At 36.6% G+C, this 20,403-nt stretch overlaps 1 protein-coding gene across 1 annotated transcript; it reads left to right on the forward strand.

Annotated features, from left to right (window-relative positions):
- Positions 1-14,141: 14,141 nt before the first annotated feature.
- On the forward strand, positions 14,142-16,811 carry LOC110928526 (L-ascorbate oxidase homolog). The gene is made up of 8 exons (XM_035977706.1): positions 14,142-14,385; positions 14,472-14,581; positions 14,671-14,941; positions 15,033-15,132; positions 15,233-15,578; positions 15,654-16,019; positions 16,115-16,196; positions 16,424-16,811. The coding sequence occupies exons 1-8, from the start codon at positions 14,239-14,241 to the stop codon at positions 16,613-16,615; spliced, it is 1,614 nt and encodes a 537-aa protein (XP_035833599.1). The 5' UTR covers positions 14,142-14,238; the 3' UTR covers positions 16,616-16,811.
- The last annotated feature ends 3,592 nt before the right edge of the window (positions 16,812-20,403 follow it).

Genomic DNA, 20,403 nt, shown 5'->3' on the forward strand with positions numbered 1-20,403 from the left:
CAAAAAGGGACTAAAAAGAAATGATGTTGTCCTCAAAGAGACTGAAAGATAAAAATGTCCTTACAAGGACTTACTACGGAAATGAACTTCAGCAAAATGAGTTTCTTCTTTATTTTATTTCTGAATGCCTTCTTATCGGTTGTACATTAATCCTAGTCGCAATACGAAGCTCGGCCTTTCCTAGGCTTCAAATGGCGAGAAATTTCACTACAGCTCCTTGCTTGGCGACATGTTAAAATATATATAATTGAAAGTAACAATCCTCTGAATAGAGTCAAGAGTATTCCTATGTTAAGTCTAGACTCGGAAGGTTAAAGAATGTGCTATCGTGTCATTGAGATTAAACACAAAAAGCTAGTGTTTAATTCACTCAATGTTGGCTCTGATACCAACCTGTCACACCCCTAATTTCCACGTGTCACCGGTGGGCCCGGTGGGGAGTATAGTGACTAGTTGGCATCATCATAAACAACAACACAATATATAAATGCACAGCGGAAGCAAAGATAGATTCATTTCAACTTTAATAGAGTGTAATATCAAATATCACTAATTAGTTGAAACGGATCCACAGGCGGATCAAAATAAAAGTAAGATATTGTTCAACAGATTTATTGTCATCCAAGCTTGCGAGACTTATTGTGGACGCTCTAGAAGACAGCCAGCCTATTACGTGTAGTACCTACACTTAACCTTTTGGGAAAATACGTCAGTTTACACTGGTAAATACAATTTAACTGACTCATTTTGAAAAGGTTGAAAATTAATTTAAATGCACATGGCATAAAACATTTTATAACTTGGAATAATTATGCAATATAATCTTGTAAGGGATTTACATGTTACTTATGCGTTCAGTAGCCCGATCCGTAGACCGGGTTAAAGATTAATAGACACACCACAATATAGAGTTATACACTGACGGGTGTACGCCTACACCCCGTGCTCAGGTCGTGGCCATCTCGTAAGATGATGCCAAGGATATCCGGGACATGGTCATTAACCCCCCAAAGGCTTTAAGCAATAAAACACATTCAAAACAAGGCATCTCAATAAATTTAACCTCTATTCGATTAAAGAATTCGATGCCGGACCAAGCGGTATTTTATATACCGTATCCCAAGCCCGTATAGGGAAAATAAGTTAAAAGTATTTACCTTGGTAAGTATAAAGCACAACTAGCAAGTGAAGGTAGCTTTTACTGGTTCTTCTATTCTGGAACAAAGGTTTATAATAACCTATTAGATTTCTAACGGGTCTCTATTTAAGCCTAAGCTTAGACCGGTTAGTTTTAAGGACGATACGGTTCAAACGCACGATTAAGCGAAGACCGGATAGAACATGATTTAGACCCGACAAGTTTGAATACTTGTATAATATGGGTATGCTAAATACATTCTGGATTTTGAGACAAAAATGATAATGTTTGACCCGTTTTGGTCAATTTATGCAAACTAGTTACATAAACCGAACCGAACACTAAAAGAGCGTTACGGGTAGCCTTAAGAGTCATATGCAAGTTCCCTGAGATAGTATGCCTTAAATATGTTATAATATTAGTAAGATAACTTCTATTTTGCCCCATACGGAATTAAACTCAATTTATGCCTCATAAGGGCATTTTGGTCATTTAAAGGATTATAAAAGATTTAAATTTGTAATCTGAGTTGTAGGTTTGATTCATACAGTAAAAATACTTAATTTAACATATTATAACAGTAGGGTATGACCCATATATGAAAACTTATTATTTAAAATCAAACTATGCACCTTAGGGGTATTTTGGTAACTTCGCAAGGGCTAAAAGTGTCAAAACTGGAAACCTGAGTTCAAAAACTTATACTTACTGTTATTTTATAAAAATATACTAAGAATATCAGTAGGTATCAACCTTATATGTTTAATATGGTTATAGTGCATACTAGGCGTTAAAAACGCTTAAATAGGCGATTTAGAGCCGTTTCCGGATTTTCAAAAGAAAGCTGATATTTTTATATTTCCAGAATGCTCAAAATAATTTATTTAACAAATGAAATCAGTGGAAAAAGGTTTGGGGTGAAAAAGATTTATAAAACTCATTTTATGGCTTAAAAGGGTAAATTCGGTATCTACCGAATTAAACTTAGAGACCTATGATACGATCAGCCAAAAATTAAATAAAATCTCCAAAAATCCCAAAATATTATATAACATCAGTGGGTAAAAAGTTTTATATCAAAAAGTGGGTTTAAATAGGCTATACGCTAATTATGCCGTTTACTTGACATAAAGCTTTCAAATTACGATATTGAGCATAACTCTAAATCTGGACCTCAAACTGATATCAAATTTTTGGTGCAAGTTTATAAATCAGTAACAAACGTTTCTACTCTTTCACTTTTTCAAAAATCGCGTTTTATAGCAAAAAGGGCAAAATAGTCATATTTAAGAATAAACCGGTAACATGCATATGAATCGGACAAGTGTAGAACTAAGTTTTAAAATCTCAGAGAGTTGTACATATATAAAGATGGTCCAAAATAAGCTCTAAGGCAGATCTCAAACATGCATGCACGGATCCGAATTGAGAGTCAAAGAAAAAGTGATTTTATAAGACTTTCGGTTCCGATCCGGGTTTAAACTGAAAATTGTCGAGTTGATCATGATGAAACATGTTCTTACATTAATTAAAAAGTTATTTTGATGATCAAACAGGTTGCATGTGACCTACATTACTATTTATGCTAAATTTTGCAAAAACACATTCTGTTGACTTTTTAAGAAAAGCTTTGACTCGACAATCATCATGCTTAGAGTGAGAATCTGAAAATACCCTTTTGAGGGTTTGTTACCTACATAAATACCAACTTGTAGGTACCTTCAATTCGAGAAATGACTGAGCCATTTTCGTTTAATCGAAAAGTCAAACTAAATCTACGACGGATTGACTTTCGGTTGATTAACTAAGCTAGAACGAATTTGAAAGAGTTATGAATACTTACAAGAGTCCTAATAACAAGTAGAAAGCCCTATGAACCCTTGATGATGACCAGAGAGCTCCAGAATTGCTCTTGTGAATTTTTGAAGATGAAAGTGTTCTTGGTTTTACTACTTCAAGACCCTTATATGCAGAATTTGATCTCATTAAAGGGTGCCACAGAAGTCTAGAGGTGTTGTAAGAAGGTTACAAGTGCCCCTAGATGCATGTAAGTTGATTGGTGAGGCTTTAGAGTGGGTAACAGCTGGTTACAACTCGGAATCAGGCCCTTAACTGCAATAATCCGTTTTCTGTCGCTGGGCAGGCCTCGCGTCACGCCTAGGGCCCTAGGTGTGACACATAGCCCCATCTGATCCTCAAATCTCTTTTAATGTTGAAGTTTTGGTCCTTGGTCCTTTATTACGTGGTTTTGGCTATCAATCTTGCTCATTAGACCCTCAAACTTGATTTTTATGGACCTTGGGACATTTACAAACATGGTAAAGTCCTCGGTTAACTTTGCGCTCACCCGAAAAGTCATGAAATTCGACGTTGACGCATTTAGCCCTTCGTGCACGGTTTTGATCATAACTTTCTCATACGATCACGAAACTTCATGAAATTTTTACCACATATTCTAGTGAGTATATTTTAGCACTACAAAGCTTCGGGTTTGCCAAAAGATCATTCAGAGGTATAATTTCAACATGTTGACACGTTTAGCCCCTGTAGTTTGTAATTCCTCACTTTCTTACATTTTCCGCTTTGTATGATCCATGATTTAACCGTTTGAGACTATAAACATTATGTAGGGTTATTTTAGAGCCTATCTTTCCATTGTTGACACTTTGGACCCTTATAATTCCATAGTTTCACTGTTTGTCAACTCTAGTCCCTCTAAAGTATGTTTTCACATATCCAAAGGCTATGCCACGTGTCTATGCATTATTGGACGTAAATTTCCGAGGTGTTACAGCTACGCTTTTCTTCTATGCTTGACTCGTTTGACCCGCTTTTACTCCAAGCTTCACCTGGCTTGTTTAAGCGCCAACTATTATCCATCATTTACAAGGCGGTTAAATTAGTCAATAACAATCACGACTATTCCACCTCACTTATTTTCTATGTCTAATTATCATTCATCACATCGTAGGTCAGTTTGACTTTTTCTAAAAGTCAAATGCCCGTTTGTATACTAATTGCATAATCGAGTTCATCAACTAGTTTTAGCGTTCTTTAATTACCCGGTAGGCGTTATCTTAGACCACCGTTTTAACCAAAGTTCTAACCACGTTTATCACATTTAGAACTCTTTTTAATCACATTTTGCATAATAGCCAAAACATCACAATTAGGTGTTTTAACTACAAAAATTCTAGTTTCGAGCCTTCTTTGAGGCATTTCAACAAACACTTTAAGGGCAGAATTTCACATGTTTATTTATCAAGTCTCTAGCTTATCTCTTAGCCCTAATTTCACATAAACCAACCATCTTACAAAGTTGTTAACTTCTATAATTCTGAAGTCACTTCACAATTGTCAAATTACACTAGAATATCACCCAATTTCCTAGTGTTTATTAAAATCTACATAACCCACTAATCACCTACAATGGTGACCATGGATTTTACTAAAATATCACATGATTTCAACTTGTATTTGTCTAGGGTTTGTCCCTAGACACTATATTGTTCCTAAATCATCATAAAACAAACATGCAACCATGAATTTCAGATTTTTCCCAATTTCATGAGAATTTCGAGTTGAGAGTTTTCATCAAATTTTACATACCTTGAAATTCTCTTGTGATGAGGATCAATAATCTATGCTCGATTTTCGATTTCAGCTTGATTTGAGCCCTCAGTTTTTTGAAATATGTGATGAACTAGGGCTTGGTGAGGAGCTCAGGTCGCCCCCTGCGTCCCATGTACGACCAGACATCTCAATTGAGATGTTTGGTTTTGTTTTTAATTAAAACCAATAATATAAGTTTCATTTTTAACAACATTGGCCCCTCTAATTTGGTTAGTTAATTAAGTAGGGCACAACCTACTTATTTCTAACAATATTCCCCACTTATTAACTAGGTTAATTATTCCTAGTTAGCTTACTGGGTTCGGGAAGTCATAACCCGTTTTATTTTAAGTCCCGTTAACTCAGGCTCTTATAAACTTAATTCCTTAAAAACTTTGATTCGTTTTTATTTAATATTAGGATTTCTTATTTAAATCCAAATATTTGCCGGGTTATTTTTACTAATAACGGTACGTTACCCGTCTTTTAGTATTAACAGAGTTTAATTACCAAGCCCGTTTTCGGGGTGTTACAAGTAACATGATAGATAATGGAACTGGGCCACTGAACCCGAGCCCAATTGCGACTATCAAGATCAGTAGCCCAGTTGCGTTGCAAATTGGGTCAGCCAACATTGCCGTAAACATTGCAGTTTAGTTGTGGCATGTAGGCAAGAAGCAATGGCCCAATCAGTTTTGGCCAAGAATCAACTCAACAGTCTAGTGCGTCAAGTGTACTAGGTCTGAGCAACGATTCAGGATTATTAACAAGTTCGTTGGAGGCCCATGTTAAATCAATTCAAGCCGATGATGATTTTCAGGTTAGGCCGTCTGCGCATCAGTCTATTTAACTTGTTAAATATAATGACTACAAATTAAATACATGTGAGTTGCTTTTGATTGATGCCAAGCCAACTAATTTTGAAGAAGCAAAATTAAAGAGTGAATGGGTTAAAGAAATGCGAGATGAAATTAACTATATTGAACAAAATCGTACATGGAACGTCGTTAATTTACCGAAAGACGTTAAATAAATTGGTTTAAAGTGGGTTTTCAAAATTAAAAAGAATGTAGATTGAACAATTAATAAATACAAAGCGAGACTTGTAGTAAAGGGGTACATGCAGAAACATGGTATTGATTTTGAAGAAGTTTTGTGCACCGGTAGCGCGAATTGAGACAATCCGGTTTCCTGTTTCTTTCTTAAAACTTCATTCTTAAATTTTGATTCGAAGGAAGATGTTTTTGTGTCTCAACCAAAGGGATCTTTGAAACCGAAAGAAAGTCACAAGGTTTACAAGCTTTTTAAAGCATTGTAAGGGTTAAGGCAAGCACCAAGGGCTTGGAATATCAAGCTTGACTCTATGTTAAAGGCGTTGAAATTTCATCGGTGCTCCATAAAGCAAGTCGTCTATTAAGGGATAGTGGGTAACTCTTTACTAGTCTTAGCCGTGTATGTAGATGACTTATTTGTTATAGGTTCAAGTTTGTCAATAATAAGTTCGGGAAAGAAATGGCTGAAAGGTTTGACATGTCTAATCTTGGAAAATTAGCATATTACTCGGATATCGAAGGTTCACAAGGCGCAAATGTAATTAAAATCAAATAGGACGCATATGCCTGGAAGATTTAACAAGAAGAGGGGATGCACGAGTGTAATTCGATTTTTGTTCCTATGGGCCTGAATTTAAAGTTATCGATAGTGAAAGACGAAGCAGAAGTTGAAGCAACGAATTATTGCAAAATAGTTGGGTGTTTACATTATTTACTTCAGATGCGTCCGGGTGTCGCTTATACAATTGGTATTGTTAGTCGGTATATGCAAAATCCAAGACAGAGTCATGTGGTAGCTATTAAACAGATACTCAGATATTTGAAGGGAACTGCGGGCTATAGGATTACTTGTCTAAGAAAAGCAGAGGTGTGTTATATGGCTATAGTGATAGTAGCCACAATATTGATCAAGATGATGGTCGGAGTACAACGGGACACGAGTTTTACTATGGTTCAACATCAATTACACGGTGTTCGTAGAAATAGAGTGCAATAGTGTTATCATCATGTGAAGTTGAATGCATGAAAACTAGTTCAACAGCTTGCTAGGCTATATGACTAAGAGAATTGATAAGTGAAGCTATTGGAAGACAACCGCAAATGCTAATGTTAAAACTCGATAATACCTGAATGATTGCCTTGGTGAAAAACCTGGTATTCCATAACAGAAGCAAGCATATAAAGTCACGTTTTCACTTTATTCGGGAATGTGTTGAAAATAATGAAGTGAACATTGAGCATGTATCTAGCAACGAACAAAGGGCAGATATATTAACTAAGGCATTGGCGAAATTGAACTTTAAGGAGATGCAGGATCTACGTGGCGTTGAGAACCTCCCGTATACAACTAAAAAAATTCAAGGGTGAATGTTGGTAATTACCAAGCCGATCCGTGGTTCTGAGACGTGGGACAGTTGAAGATGGTTTGCTTGGTTTCGAAGTAAACAACATATTAATTAATTTGTGAATAATTATCTCTAGAAGCCTAATTGTGTTATAATAGGATACGTATTAGATAATCATAATGGAATTAAATAATAGAAATTCTCGTTATAGTCTAATATGATAGACTAGTTATATGTACCCCTTCAATTAGTAGGGAATTGTAATTAAGGTTTTGAGTTTGAGTCTTAATAAAATTGGGTGATTTTCCATAAGCCTATACCCGTGAGTTTCTGTTTTCGAAATTGTTTTCTCAATTTCTGATTTGTTGGTACCAATTGTTTAGTATACATTCACTTGAGATATCTTGTTTCAGATTACATAATTAAATAAGGGCTCTGTGGTAGGTAGCGGGGACCCGATTAATTTAATTAATGTCTATGCTCCTCAAAACACAGCGGCCAAGATGCATTTACGGTCAGAAATTTCCAGTAAAATTGATCCTGCCGACGGGCAATGGGTTCTTGCTGGAGACTTCAATGCGGTTTGGTCTCCCGAGGAAAGGAAGCAATCCAAGTATAAACCGGTATGCGCTGACATTTTTAACAATTTTATTTACAACAATGGTTTGCTCGAATATCCGACGCAGGGGAGAAGGTTTACGTGCATAAGGGATAACGGGAAGAAGCTTAGCAAGTCGGATCGTTTTCTGGTTTGTTAGGAATTTTTCAATAAGTGGCCATCGGCGTGTGTGAGAGTCATGCCGAGTTGGCATTCCGACCACTGCCCCATTATTTTATAGCTGGTGGATTTGAAATTCGGTCCTCGTCCTTTCCGGGTTTATAGTTCTTGGATTAGGAAACCGGGTTTCAAGGAATCTGTTAGGGCTGTTGTAGAGGGTTTTGTTCCTTTTGATCCCCTTGATTCAAGCTTAACTTCCAAATTCGCAAGGATCAAATCTTTTTTAAAAACTTGGAGGGATGATTTTATAGCTAAGGAAAGTGAAATCGAAGATTGGCTTTATCTGAGTTGGAGTAGCTGGAGCATGAAATGGAAACGAGGGATCTTTCTGAAGAGGAAGAGTGGACCATGGCGGAAAACAGGAAAACTATCAAAGAGGTGGAAAATAGAAAAAATCTAGACCTCAAACAAAGAGCGCATACAAAATGGGCTATTAAGGGTGATGAGAATTCTAAATTCTTCCATGCTATGGTCAATAATAGGAAAGGTGCAAACTCGATTCATGGTCTTACTATAAACGGAGAATGGTGCACGAAGCCGTCTAGAATAAAGAAACAGATTTTCTCGTTTTTTCCATGACAGGTTCAAAGATTCAATAACGGAAGCTGAAATTAAAGATGGCGTTTTTGAATGTGGGGACGACCGGGCTCCGACCCTGGATGGGATGAATCTTAGATTCATAAAGCATTTTTGGGATATATTCGAAGATGATTTTGCTAGAATTTTCGCGTGGTTCCCTAATAAAGGAGAGATCAGAAATGGAAGTGGGTCATCATTTATTGCGCTTGTTCCCAAGGTTAAAGACCCGGTTTCTCTCAACAATTATAGGCCCATCAACTTGGTAGGCGTTATTAGCAAGGTCCTTTCTAAAGTTGTTGCAAATCGGATGAGGAGGTGCTGGACAGAGTCATATCAGATTCTCAATCGACATTCTTAAAAGGTAGATTCATATTGGACGGGCCTTTTATTGTCAACGAGCTCATTACATGGATCAAAAAGAGGAAGTCGAAGGCCTTTTTTCTTAATTGACTTCAAAAAGGCTTACGACAATGTCAGTTGGAGCTTTGTGGTTAGCATTCTTCATCAAATGGGTTTTCCGAGCAAGTGGTGCAACTAGATATTGGGTATCCTCAAGTCGGCTAGCTCTTCCGTTTTGGTGAACGGGGCTCCTACATTTCTTTTTAAATATGAAAAAGGCATGAGACAAGGGGACCCGCTATCCCTGTTTCTTTTTTTGTGGTTATGGAAGCTTTATCTTGTATGATTAATCGCATGAGGGAGGCGAGGGCGATAAAGGGTATTGTTACATCTAACAATGGGCCAGTCATTACCCACCTCTTGTACGCGGACAATGCCATAGTGGTGCGGGAATGCTCAAAATTGAAGTGGCGAATATTGTGAGAATTCTTCGGTGTTTTCACGTATGTTCGGGCCTATAAATTAACATCGAGAAATCTAATTTATATGGCATTGGAGTGGGTTTGGAAGAAATTGGGGAAATGGCTAACGAGGTGGTATGCAAACCGGATTCCCCGCCTTTCAAGTATCTTGGATTAAAAGTGGGAGCCAATATGAACCAGATCAACCCCAGTGTACGATACGTTCCGATCTCGCCTTGCAAAGTGGAAGTCACATCTTTTGTCGATCGGGGGAAGGGTCGTTATTATTAAATCGGTAATGGAAAGCTTACCTCCTTATTACTTCTCGCTCTACAAAGCCTCGAAAAAGGTTATTTTTGATTTGGAAGCTATGATCAAAAAGTTCTTGTGGGGAGGATCCATTGAGGAAAGGAAAATGTATTGGGTGGCTTGGGAACAGGTTTCGTGTCACAAGAAAGAAGACGGATTAGGTTTGAATAAATTAAAAGAGGTTAATTTGTCACCTTTCACAAAATGGGGATGGCGCTATAAAATGGAAAAATACAACCTTTGGAAGAGAGTTATTGACGCTTTTCACTTTAGTAGGGTGGGGTGGGAGTGCATCCTTTTCAAGAATACTTTAAACGACGTTTGGAGCAATATCGCCAAGGTGTTTATCGTACACTAAGGCTGGAAGGCTCCCTCTTCGGAACTACATTAAAGGCATTGTTGGAAAAGGAGAAGAGATTTCTTTTTTGGCTCGATCCTTGGTTAATCAACGAACCCCTTAAACAGAGATTTCCTGAGCTTTTCAGAATAGAATCGGCTAAAAAATGTATGGTCGCGGAACGTATTAGGAGACAAGGTAACGACTCGGTATTGGTTTGGAGCTGGAATGCAGCGCTGGTCTCTCCGGAGGTAGTCTCCAGCTTTCAACAGCTGACTTCCCTTCTAGATAGCGCCCAAGTCACGGACGGAATGGACCGATGGGTCTGGTCTTCTGACCCGGTTGGTGTCTTCACAGTAAAGGCTGTTAAACGCTTGCTGAACAAGGAATACGTGGCTGATAACAGGTACGTCATGGAGTGGTGTAAATGGATCCCAGCCAAGTGCAACATTCACGCGTGGCGAATGGAAATGGACAAGATTCCTACCGATGAAGCCTTAAAGAAAAGGAACATACAGATCGTTAATTCTACTTGTCCCTTGTGTAACTCGGCCGAAGAAACCTCCGAGCATCTTTTCATCGCTTGCTATGTCGCTTCGAACGTTTGGAACGGAGTAAGCTCGTGGTGTAAGATCCCAAATATTTTTGCTTTTTCGTTAAAGGATCTCCTCGGAATTCATATGGAGCTTAGGGCCTCGGAGAAAAAGAAGGAAGCGGTTCAAGGAATTATCATGATCGTTTGTTGGAGCTTATGGCGTGCTAGAAATAACTTTAAATTCTCCAATAAATCGATTAAGATATATAGTATATTGAGTGAGGTCAAAGCTTTGGGTTTTCTTTGATTCTCGAATAGATCAAAATATAGAGGGATAGAATGGGGGGAGTGGTGCTCTTTTGTAAATATGTAAAACTGTTTTGTTGTTGTGTCTTGTCGGCCCGGTTTGGGGCGACAGTTTCATTAATGAAGTATACTTTTCAAAAAAAAAAAATAATAATAATAAAGTATTACATTTATAAAATGAAGATTGATTGCTCAGATGATTAAATGGGCCCAAATATTTACTTCTTATTACATTTATCGTATCATAGCATGCGACATATCCACATGCTTAAACTTAGGGCGGTAAACAAATCAAACGTTTAACGACCAGTTCGTAAACTTTTTGGCGAAAAGTTCATTTATGTTCGTTTGTTCAATAAATGAATGAACATGAACATGAAATTTAGTCCGATTAGTTAAATGAACGAACACGAATAGATGTCTCGTTCGTTCAATTGTATTCGCGAGCGTTCGGTAATGTGTTCATGAAAATTCGTTCATGTTCGTTGTTTTATGTTATTCATTGAAATTTTTTGTGCATTTATATTATCTAAACCTTTTTATATTCTTTAATTATCTTTCGTTTTTTACCCTAACAAATAAAATAGGAAACACTATTCCCACCTTGTTTATGCATTGTTCTCATTTTCTTGTCATTATTCACATTGATGTATACTATCGACCTCCGTTCCACGATTAAGGCTTCAAGGTCCAGTGTCGCTCCCTCCCACCATCCACCTCTAGCTTTCCCCACCTTCACCAATTTTATTTGTGTTCGTTTGTGTTTGTGTTTGTGTTTGTGTTTGTGTTTGTGTTTGTGAAAACGCTTATTTCCTTAATGAACGAACATGAATAGAAAAATCTCGTTTGGTTATAAGTGTTCACAAACCATTCATAAACACATTATTTCTATAAAAAGCTTTCATTGTCAATGTGTGGGTGCTACTTTTTTTTGTGGATACGACAATGAAAATACTCATATGTATTTTCTATATTAACTGATGATGCATATTTATAGTTGTCTTTTAGTTATAATAGATAACATGTTTTGGTACAATATCTATACATATATCTATATGTTTTATCAATCTGTGTTATGCATGGTTTTCTAAAATCTGATACTTACTATCTATCCATCTGGCAAGTTCTGTTGGAGATAATGCATGATAGTTTTTATGAAAGTCTGTTGGAAAGCAACAGAAGTTTTTAACAGTTAATAGACAACAGTGGTTTGCTATCAATATAATAGAATTGCTGTTGAATAAACCTATTAACCATTATTGTGTATCAATTTTATAAGTCTACACTAATTATTTTTTTACTCTCTGTCAATATGTGCTATGCATGGTTTCTAAGAAACGACCCGTGTTTGTACACGGGTCTTACCGCTAGTATGCTTATAATAGAATAATGTGATTATGTGAATAGTAAATTGAGTTATGTACTAAGCTTCACAGGCAACACTTTATTGATTGATTACAAGTTGCTTAAAACTGTTCTCATACTATGTCGTAAGTGGTTCTCGAAAACATTTTCAATTAGACGTGTATTTATAAATTAGCAACAAAATAAATGTTTTAAGCAAAGTTGTAATATGTATTATACACTTATTTATATTTACATGCTTCCTTATCTCGAAAACATTTTCAATTAGACGTGGATTTATAAAATTGCAACACAATAAATGTTGTTTTTTGTTAAATGGTGTAAATACTGAATTATTTTATTAATGGTTGAGTTACAATATATATAAATATCATAACAAAACCCTAACTAACCTAATAATACTATCTAATAGTTTTTAGCAAAATTGTAATATGTATTAACCGCTTATTTATTTATATTTACATGCTTCCTTATCAATAGTAAAGAAAAGTTCAAAATACAGTTTTTAGGATTTGTGATGCCTATCCAGTGCCTTAGGGAGAAATCTTTGGTAATCTCAATTAACTCGAATACAAATTAGTAAAGCGTAACCTATATGACACACTGAAATTGAAATCCAAGTCTGGCGGAGGTAGCCTAAAAATTCAAGGACATCCCAATTTATTTTTTTAGGAGATCAGGGGTATTCTTTGTATAAACCGGATTTGTTCTTATTTTTTTTACACTACGAAGACGGGTTGAAGGATAACCCGTACTACTACTTCTAACACACTAGCTTCGCCCTCGATCCAAGCAGCAAGTGTAGTGTCCGAACAATTTATACTATATGGGTAAAGTTCTTGTACAAATAATCTTAACATACTAAACATACAAATTGAAGGAAAACTCAAAAAGACAAGGTGACATTTTTGTAATTATCAATAACTATCAAAGTTACTCTACAAATATACCTAAAAAAACCTAACCACTCCCCCCACCCCCAAAAAAAACCTAAACCCCCCACCCCCCCCACCCCCCAAAAACCTAAAAAAACCCTACCCCCCACCCCCCAAAAACCTAAAAAAACCTACCCCCCCCACCCCCCCAAAAACCTAAAAAAAAACGTAACCCCCCCCCAAAAAAAACCTAAAAAAACCTAACCCCCCCCCCCCCACCCAAGCTAAAATGCTAAAAACTAAACCCCCAAAAAACCTAAAAAAATCTAAAAAAATAAAAAAAAACACACAAATTATTTTATTTTATTTTTTAACATTTTTTATTAAAAAATCGCTACTTTTAGTAGCAGCAAAAAAAAAAAAAATTTTTTTTTTTTTTTTTTTTTTTGCTAACGAAATGTAGCGATTTTTTTAATAAAAAATGTCAAAAAAAAATTTGTGTTTTTTTAGGTATTTTTGGTTGTAACTTTGATAGTTGGTGGTAATTACAAAAATGCCACCTTGTCTTTTTGGGTTTTCCTTCAATTTGTATGTTTAGTATGTTAAGATTATTTGTATTTGATCTTTTGCCTATACTATATATCAAAGCAAAGAAAAGAAGGTTTAACGGTATGACGGTGCTAAAATGCACATTATTTGCATAATATAAAAAAATATATATGAAAATTTAATTTAAAAAAAATAATAAACCGCTAAACACTTATCAAATAAGCAAGTAGTCCGACCCGATCCACCGAAGGCTCCCATGGTTTTCGCGCCGTGCGATTAACTTAAACACTCCTTCCTCCATCTTCATTATGTTTGATCCGTCCTCCACTGCGACATTTTAGGGTTTCATTTCACCGACGAATCTCTCCCTCCTGTATCATACAAGCAAACTCCATCCATATTTTTTTAACTCGTCATCACCTTCTTCTGCTACTTCATTAATATCCACCATGAAGTGCGCCGTACTCGATCAGAGTTTCTTTACCGGGAATCGCTTCTTTCTTCTGCTTCCTGGTGTTTCCCGCCTTTATAAATTCTCCAATCCCGTTGCATCTATCTCACCATCATCACTCATCACTCTCTACTTTCATCTCAACTCTTCGCAGAGTCTCACTCTGCACTCTCTTTTTCAGTTTGTTCAGTTAGCCTGACGACAATATGAAGCAGCAGGCCAATTTCCTACCATTTTATCTTGGACTATTGGCTTTGGTGTGTGTCTTCTGTGTCCATGCTGAAGACCCTTACAGGAATTTTAACTGGGTAGTTACGTACGGACAGATTTCACCTCTTGGTACTCCACAGAGGGTAATATATTCTTTCTTCACTACACTTATCAACTTCTTGTAATGTTTAACGATAACAAACACTCTTAATATCGTATTTTTGTACAGGGCATACTTATCAATGGGCAGTTTCCAGGCCCGACTATCGAGTGCGAAACTAATGACAATGTAATTGTTAATGTTGTTAATAAGCTGGATGAACCTTTCCTCATCACATGGTATGTGGTTATTTTAGCTTCAGGTTGTTAATTTCGTTTTGCGATTTTGTTTCAACCGCGTAATTAATCTATGAAAAATGTGACAACAGGAATGGGATAAAACAAAGAAAGACTTCATGGCAAGATGGAGTGCTGGGAACAAACTGTCCAATCCCACCAGGTGGACAGTGGACTTATCATATGCAAGTGAAAGATCAGATTGGAACCTTTTCGTATTTTGCTTCGCTCGGTATGCATAGAGCTGTTGGCGCTTTTGGAGGGTTTAATATCCAAGCAAGACCTGTTATTTTTGTCCCATATCTTAAACCTGTTGCTGAGTTCAATATACTTGTCAGTGATTGGTGGAAATCTGATCACAAGGTTTGTACTTTGTTTTTTCTAACATATCAACTTCTCTTAAGATATTACAGTTTTTTGGAAGTTATAAACAGTTAAAGTTTCCTTTTGCTAGACGCTAAGACAAAGACTGGACTCCGGGAAAGCACTTCCTAAGCCTGCCGGTCTACTTATCAATGGTAGTCCTCGTGCAACATCTTTCACTGGTCGAGCAGGTATTGAATTATTGATCTCTTTTCGGTAAAAGCGGCTGGTTGGACTGTGCGACATGAACTCGATCTGACATGGGTTGGTTTAATTTTCGATGTATTTCAGGTCAAAGGTACTTGTTTAGGGTGTCAAATGTGGCGTTAACAACTTCGGTTAACTTTAGGATCCAGGGTCATACATTGCAATTGGTTGAAGTAGAAGGAGCTCATACTTTGCATGAATCCTATGAATCAATTGACCTTCATGTTGGTCAATCCGCTTCTTTCTTGGTAACACTTCACTCCCCAGCGAAAGGTTATTACATTGTTGCGTCAACTAGATTTACAAAACCAGTTCTTACCGCTACCGGAATCCTTCATTATGCTGGATCTACAGCCAAACCGTCTTTACCATTGCCCATTGCACCTACCTATCAGATTCACTGGTCCATGAAACAGGCGAGAACAATCAGGTAACTAATTATGTTTTAGTCCTCAAATTCGCACTTATGGGAAATTAACCCTACTTACCAATCTGTTTATTGTAGATGGAACTTGACAGCAAATGCAGCAAGGCCCAACCCTCAAGGTGCATTTCACTATGGAACAATCCCGATAACGAGAACAGTTGTGCTTGCTAATTCAAAAGCTAATATTGGCGGAAAGCTTAGGTATGCTGTGAACAAAGTCTCTCACGTCAACCCAGCCACCCCATTAAAGCTTGCTGACTACTTCAACATTCCTGGAGTATTCAAACTGAACTCAATCAAACCCACACCACCTGCAGGCCCTGCTGTTCTATCCCCATCCGTAATCGGTTTCACTCTTCATGATTTCGTTGAAATCGTCTTCCAGAACAACGAGAACTCCGTCCAATCATGGCATCTTGATGGTTATGACTTTTGGAGCGTCGGGTAACCAACCAACCATCTTATTCTTTTTCTCATTTCTTGATCTTTTTTATTATTAAGAATTGAAATACTTATCGTCGTGATCCTGCAATTTGTAGTTTTGGTGGCGGGCAATGGAATTCGACACTGAGGAAAAAGTTCTACAATCTGAACGATGCTACCACACGATACACAGTCCAGGTAACCGGGACTTTCTTGATGCATAAACAACAAAATATTGTAGTTTTTTCGAGTTAATTATATTAGAAAAAAAATAGTTAGTCACAGGTTGCTTTCCTTTGTATTTATCGTTACTGCACACCTATAAATATGTGATGGATAATATACAAGAACTTACGGGTTTTGTTGTTGTATAAAACGGTAATCAATCTTCCATTGCTCATATTATTTTGTTTGATGATTTGCAGGTTTACCCAAAATCTTGGAGCTCGATATTGGTGTCAATGGACAACAAGGGTATGTGGAATTTGAGATCAGCAAACTGGGCGCGACAGTATTTGGGACAACAGTTGTATGCTCGAGTGTGGAACGATGAAAAGAGCCTTTTTACCGAATACGACATACCACAAAACGCATTGCGGTGTGGCAAGGCTAAGTAGGCAAATGTTAGAAAGAATTCTGCTTTCATTCTCCCGTGGCTCAGTTACGAGGGTGTAACCATGGCGTTTAGGAGAATAATAATGATTATGATTATTATTATGATTTCGTTTACAGTGTAAGAATAAACTTTATTCTAATGATTATTGTTTTACTTTTGAGATCTTAAAGGCTAATATCAAACTATGACTATTCTAATGATTATTGTTATACGTTTGAGATGACTGAAATATAAGATCAAGTAATCAAAGTATGACTTAAAAGTGATCTACATGATTAGTGGGCTAGAATGGTTTGGGTTTGGGCTAATGCCATTGTAAGAGCCCAAATAGAATGGGTTGTGCTGATATTAACGTAAGAGCTGGACGAAGCAAAATACCCTTTCTTTTGCTATCATTCTACATTATTTTGCCACTTCTAATATATGATAATTTGTTACAACTATAATGTTAAGTTTAATTTTGTTTTTCAAGAATTACATTAATAATCTTGTAATCAGCATCTCATATTTGGTTAGTTTCACCAAGTATGAAAATCTGCTAACGTGATATATAATGATCATTACACTTATTATTAAAAAAAAAAAACAAAAATAAATAAGAAACCATGAAAATAGTCAAATATTTCAACCCCATCTTTCGATGGAAAAAAAACGTTAATGTTTCAAAAAAAGGGGTAACGAAATAAAAAAAACGTCAAATTTTTGCAAAATTTACACTACCACCCGGGCGTCAAGGGGTAGCGAGGGCTACCCCTATTTAAAGGCTATGTCCGCCCATGGATGAAACCACAATTTTTTTTTCTACATTCATCTCAAACTCGGCTAGTTTAAAGCTATGTTTTTATCGTGATCGAACCCTTTATTATTTGTTAATTATTTTATTTATTTATATTATAAATATTTATGTATAACTTATATATATATAATATATATATATATATATAGAGAAAGTATAATGTACTTCAAGGCTTAACCTACATTAACATACATGACAAAAAATATAACGTGCGTTATTATCATAGAACGTGCGTGATTATAGTCCCATGCGTGATTATGTGGTCCCATGCGTGATTATGTGGTCGGTCCCATACGTGATTATGTGGTCCCATGCGTGATTATACCTCTGATCCAACGGTTACCATTGTCTCCTACGTGATGTATGATAAGGCTTTTTGTATGTTAACCTTACTCTATATATATATATCATAATATATATTATTAAATTATTTTTATTGTATATTTATGTGCAATATTAATTATTTTGTAAATTTAATATATTAAATAGAAGTTATATAAATAATACTCGTTGCCTAAATTTATTAAAATAATACTCGTTGCCTAAATTTGAACCTGGGATCTCACCTTTAGGAGGTATGTGTCTCTACCAAGTGGGCCACCCCACATTGGCGGTATGGTGTTGTAGTGAACTGTAGCGATATATTTGATATGGCATTCGATATCCACTTTTCTAGATATTTGATGTCTGCGTTTTCGAAACCGGAATCATACCGATCTCACTCCTAGTTTTAAAGATGTTTTTGGCATTTTACTAAGGGTGGAAGGAGTGCTCCCCAAATGGGGAGTGGTAAACTTTTTTTCGTAGCCAATAATGTCATGCTATCTCGACTCCCCACTACACTCCCCATTTTACACTCAATCACTAAGGGTGCTTAAATACATGGAGAGTGGTAAACAATTTAAAAAAAATAAAAAAATATGTAATTGGTTGAAAGGGGTTAGGGCCCACCATTAACACCCTCTCTCTCTCTTCTCTTCCCGCATCGGTGAGTAGTCACCGTAGCAACCACTCCCCGCTCACCGAATAGAGGCTGGCGGCCCCTTGCCCGCGCAGCAAGCCAACACCCCGTAACCTTCCCCAATTACGCCCCTTCCACCCTAAGATGTATCTTTGCTTACCTCTTTACTTTTTTTAATTATTTTTTTAATCATATTCTCGCATGAATACGTGTTTATTCTATTTTTGCTACTAGAAATATTTCGACCCGATGCGGCATGTTCTAACATGACCCATGTTAGTATGACATGTACGAGCTTGACCCATTTTGACTCCACTTACGGAAAATCATGGATTTGTCGGTGTTCACAAACACACTAGTTTATGGTCTTATGTGGCTAAAAACTAATTATTGAGATGCTCATTAAGCAGCAAAATACGATCTTAAACTTACATGAATACTTGATTTAACTTTTTAACACCCAACTACATTTCAAATAATTCTATAATCTAATAATTTGAATTCTTTACAACTTCAACATACTATTTATTATAACTTTTAAGTTATATAATAGGTTAATATATTCAATATTGAACCCTACTCAGACCACCGCCCGACCTGGACACGATCATCGCCCCTACTCGGATCCCAACCAGACTGCCGCCTGAACCCTGACCCAGACCGCTGACTCCGACCCAAACGACCACCCAACCCTTGTCGAGTGAGACCGACACTTGGGTTAAGGGAGACGGTCAGGTCGGGACGGGGTCAGCGGTTTAGGGTGCGGTCGGCGGGTCGGGTTAGGTTTGGTCAGGTCGCATGCGTTGTTGGGTTTGGCTAACCGACGATTGGATCAGTGGCAGCAACGATCCGAGTCAGTGGTAACAGTCGAGGCCTAGTTTGCAGTCAGGATGACATATTACAAAACCTTTATGATTTTTTTGTCAATCAAATTCCAATTCAAATTGTTATGTAGCTTCCAGATCTTTTAAATTCGAAATTCTAATTCTAAGTTGTTTTGTGGCTTGCATATCTTTTAAATTCCAATTTCTTTTAAAATGTCCGAATTCCAATCAGGACCTAATGGTCCTTAGGGTATTCGGTGTGGTATCGGTGAACTAAGTTTACCGAAGTGGCAAACAGTGGCAAACCAATGCCAGCTTAAGTTTACCGATGAAAGATTTGCCAATTCGGTGAGGGATTGCCGCTGCGATGAAGGGAGGAAGGAGAGTGAGAGGGGTGTGTGTGGTGGGATCCATGCCATCTCTCAACCAATCACGCCTTTTTCTTTTTTCTTTTTTAAAAAAGTTTACCACTTCAACAAGTGTCTAACCATTTCCAACACTTTTCAACATAGTTTAAACACTTTTCACTGATTGACGTGGCGCACTCTGATTGGTTGATTTTTTAGTTTGCCACTCTCAAGTGTCTACCTACTCTTTATACCCTTAAGCCTTATCCCACCACTAAAATGCCATTAGCTATAATAACATGAGCAGTTCTAATTCTTGTTGTTTTAAATTCCAATTCTTTGAACAAATTTCGATTATTTAAAAAAAAGTATTCAAACCAACCACACCCTGAGATCTTGTGAGGTTCTTTTATATGGATAATCATATTCTCATATAAATCCAAAATTAACTATTTTGAAAGTAATAACATAATCATATTCTCATATAAATCCAAAATTAACTATTTTGAAAGTAATAACAAAATATTTTAGATTAAGAAATTAGTTTATTCTTTTTTTATAACCACAATTGTAATGAATTTTAGTATGGTTATGTTTGAGAGAATCAAAGAAAAAGTAAATAACAAATCTTGATTAAACCCAAAATTGTATGAATTGTAATCAAGACAACATTAATAGACATAATACTTCATTTTAACCTTATAACCCGGTATTGTATGAATTGCGAAATGGCTTGTTTTAGATAATCAAGACAAAACAAAGACAAGTTATCTTATGATAATATGATTCTAACTCTAAAAGGAACTAATGTTGATAAAGTGTTCCTAATAACAGCATCTAATAGAGAGAACTAAATGAAGA

Source organism: Helianthus annuus, chromosome 9, assembly GCF_002127325.2.
Source record: "Helianthus annuus cultivar XRQ/B chromosome 9, HanXRQr2.0-SUNRISE, whole genome shotgun sequence".
Lineage (NCBI taxonomy): Eukaryota > Viridiplantae > Streptophyta > Magnoliopsida > Asterales > Asteraceae > Helianthus > Helianthus annuus.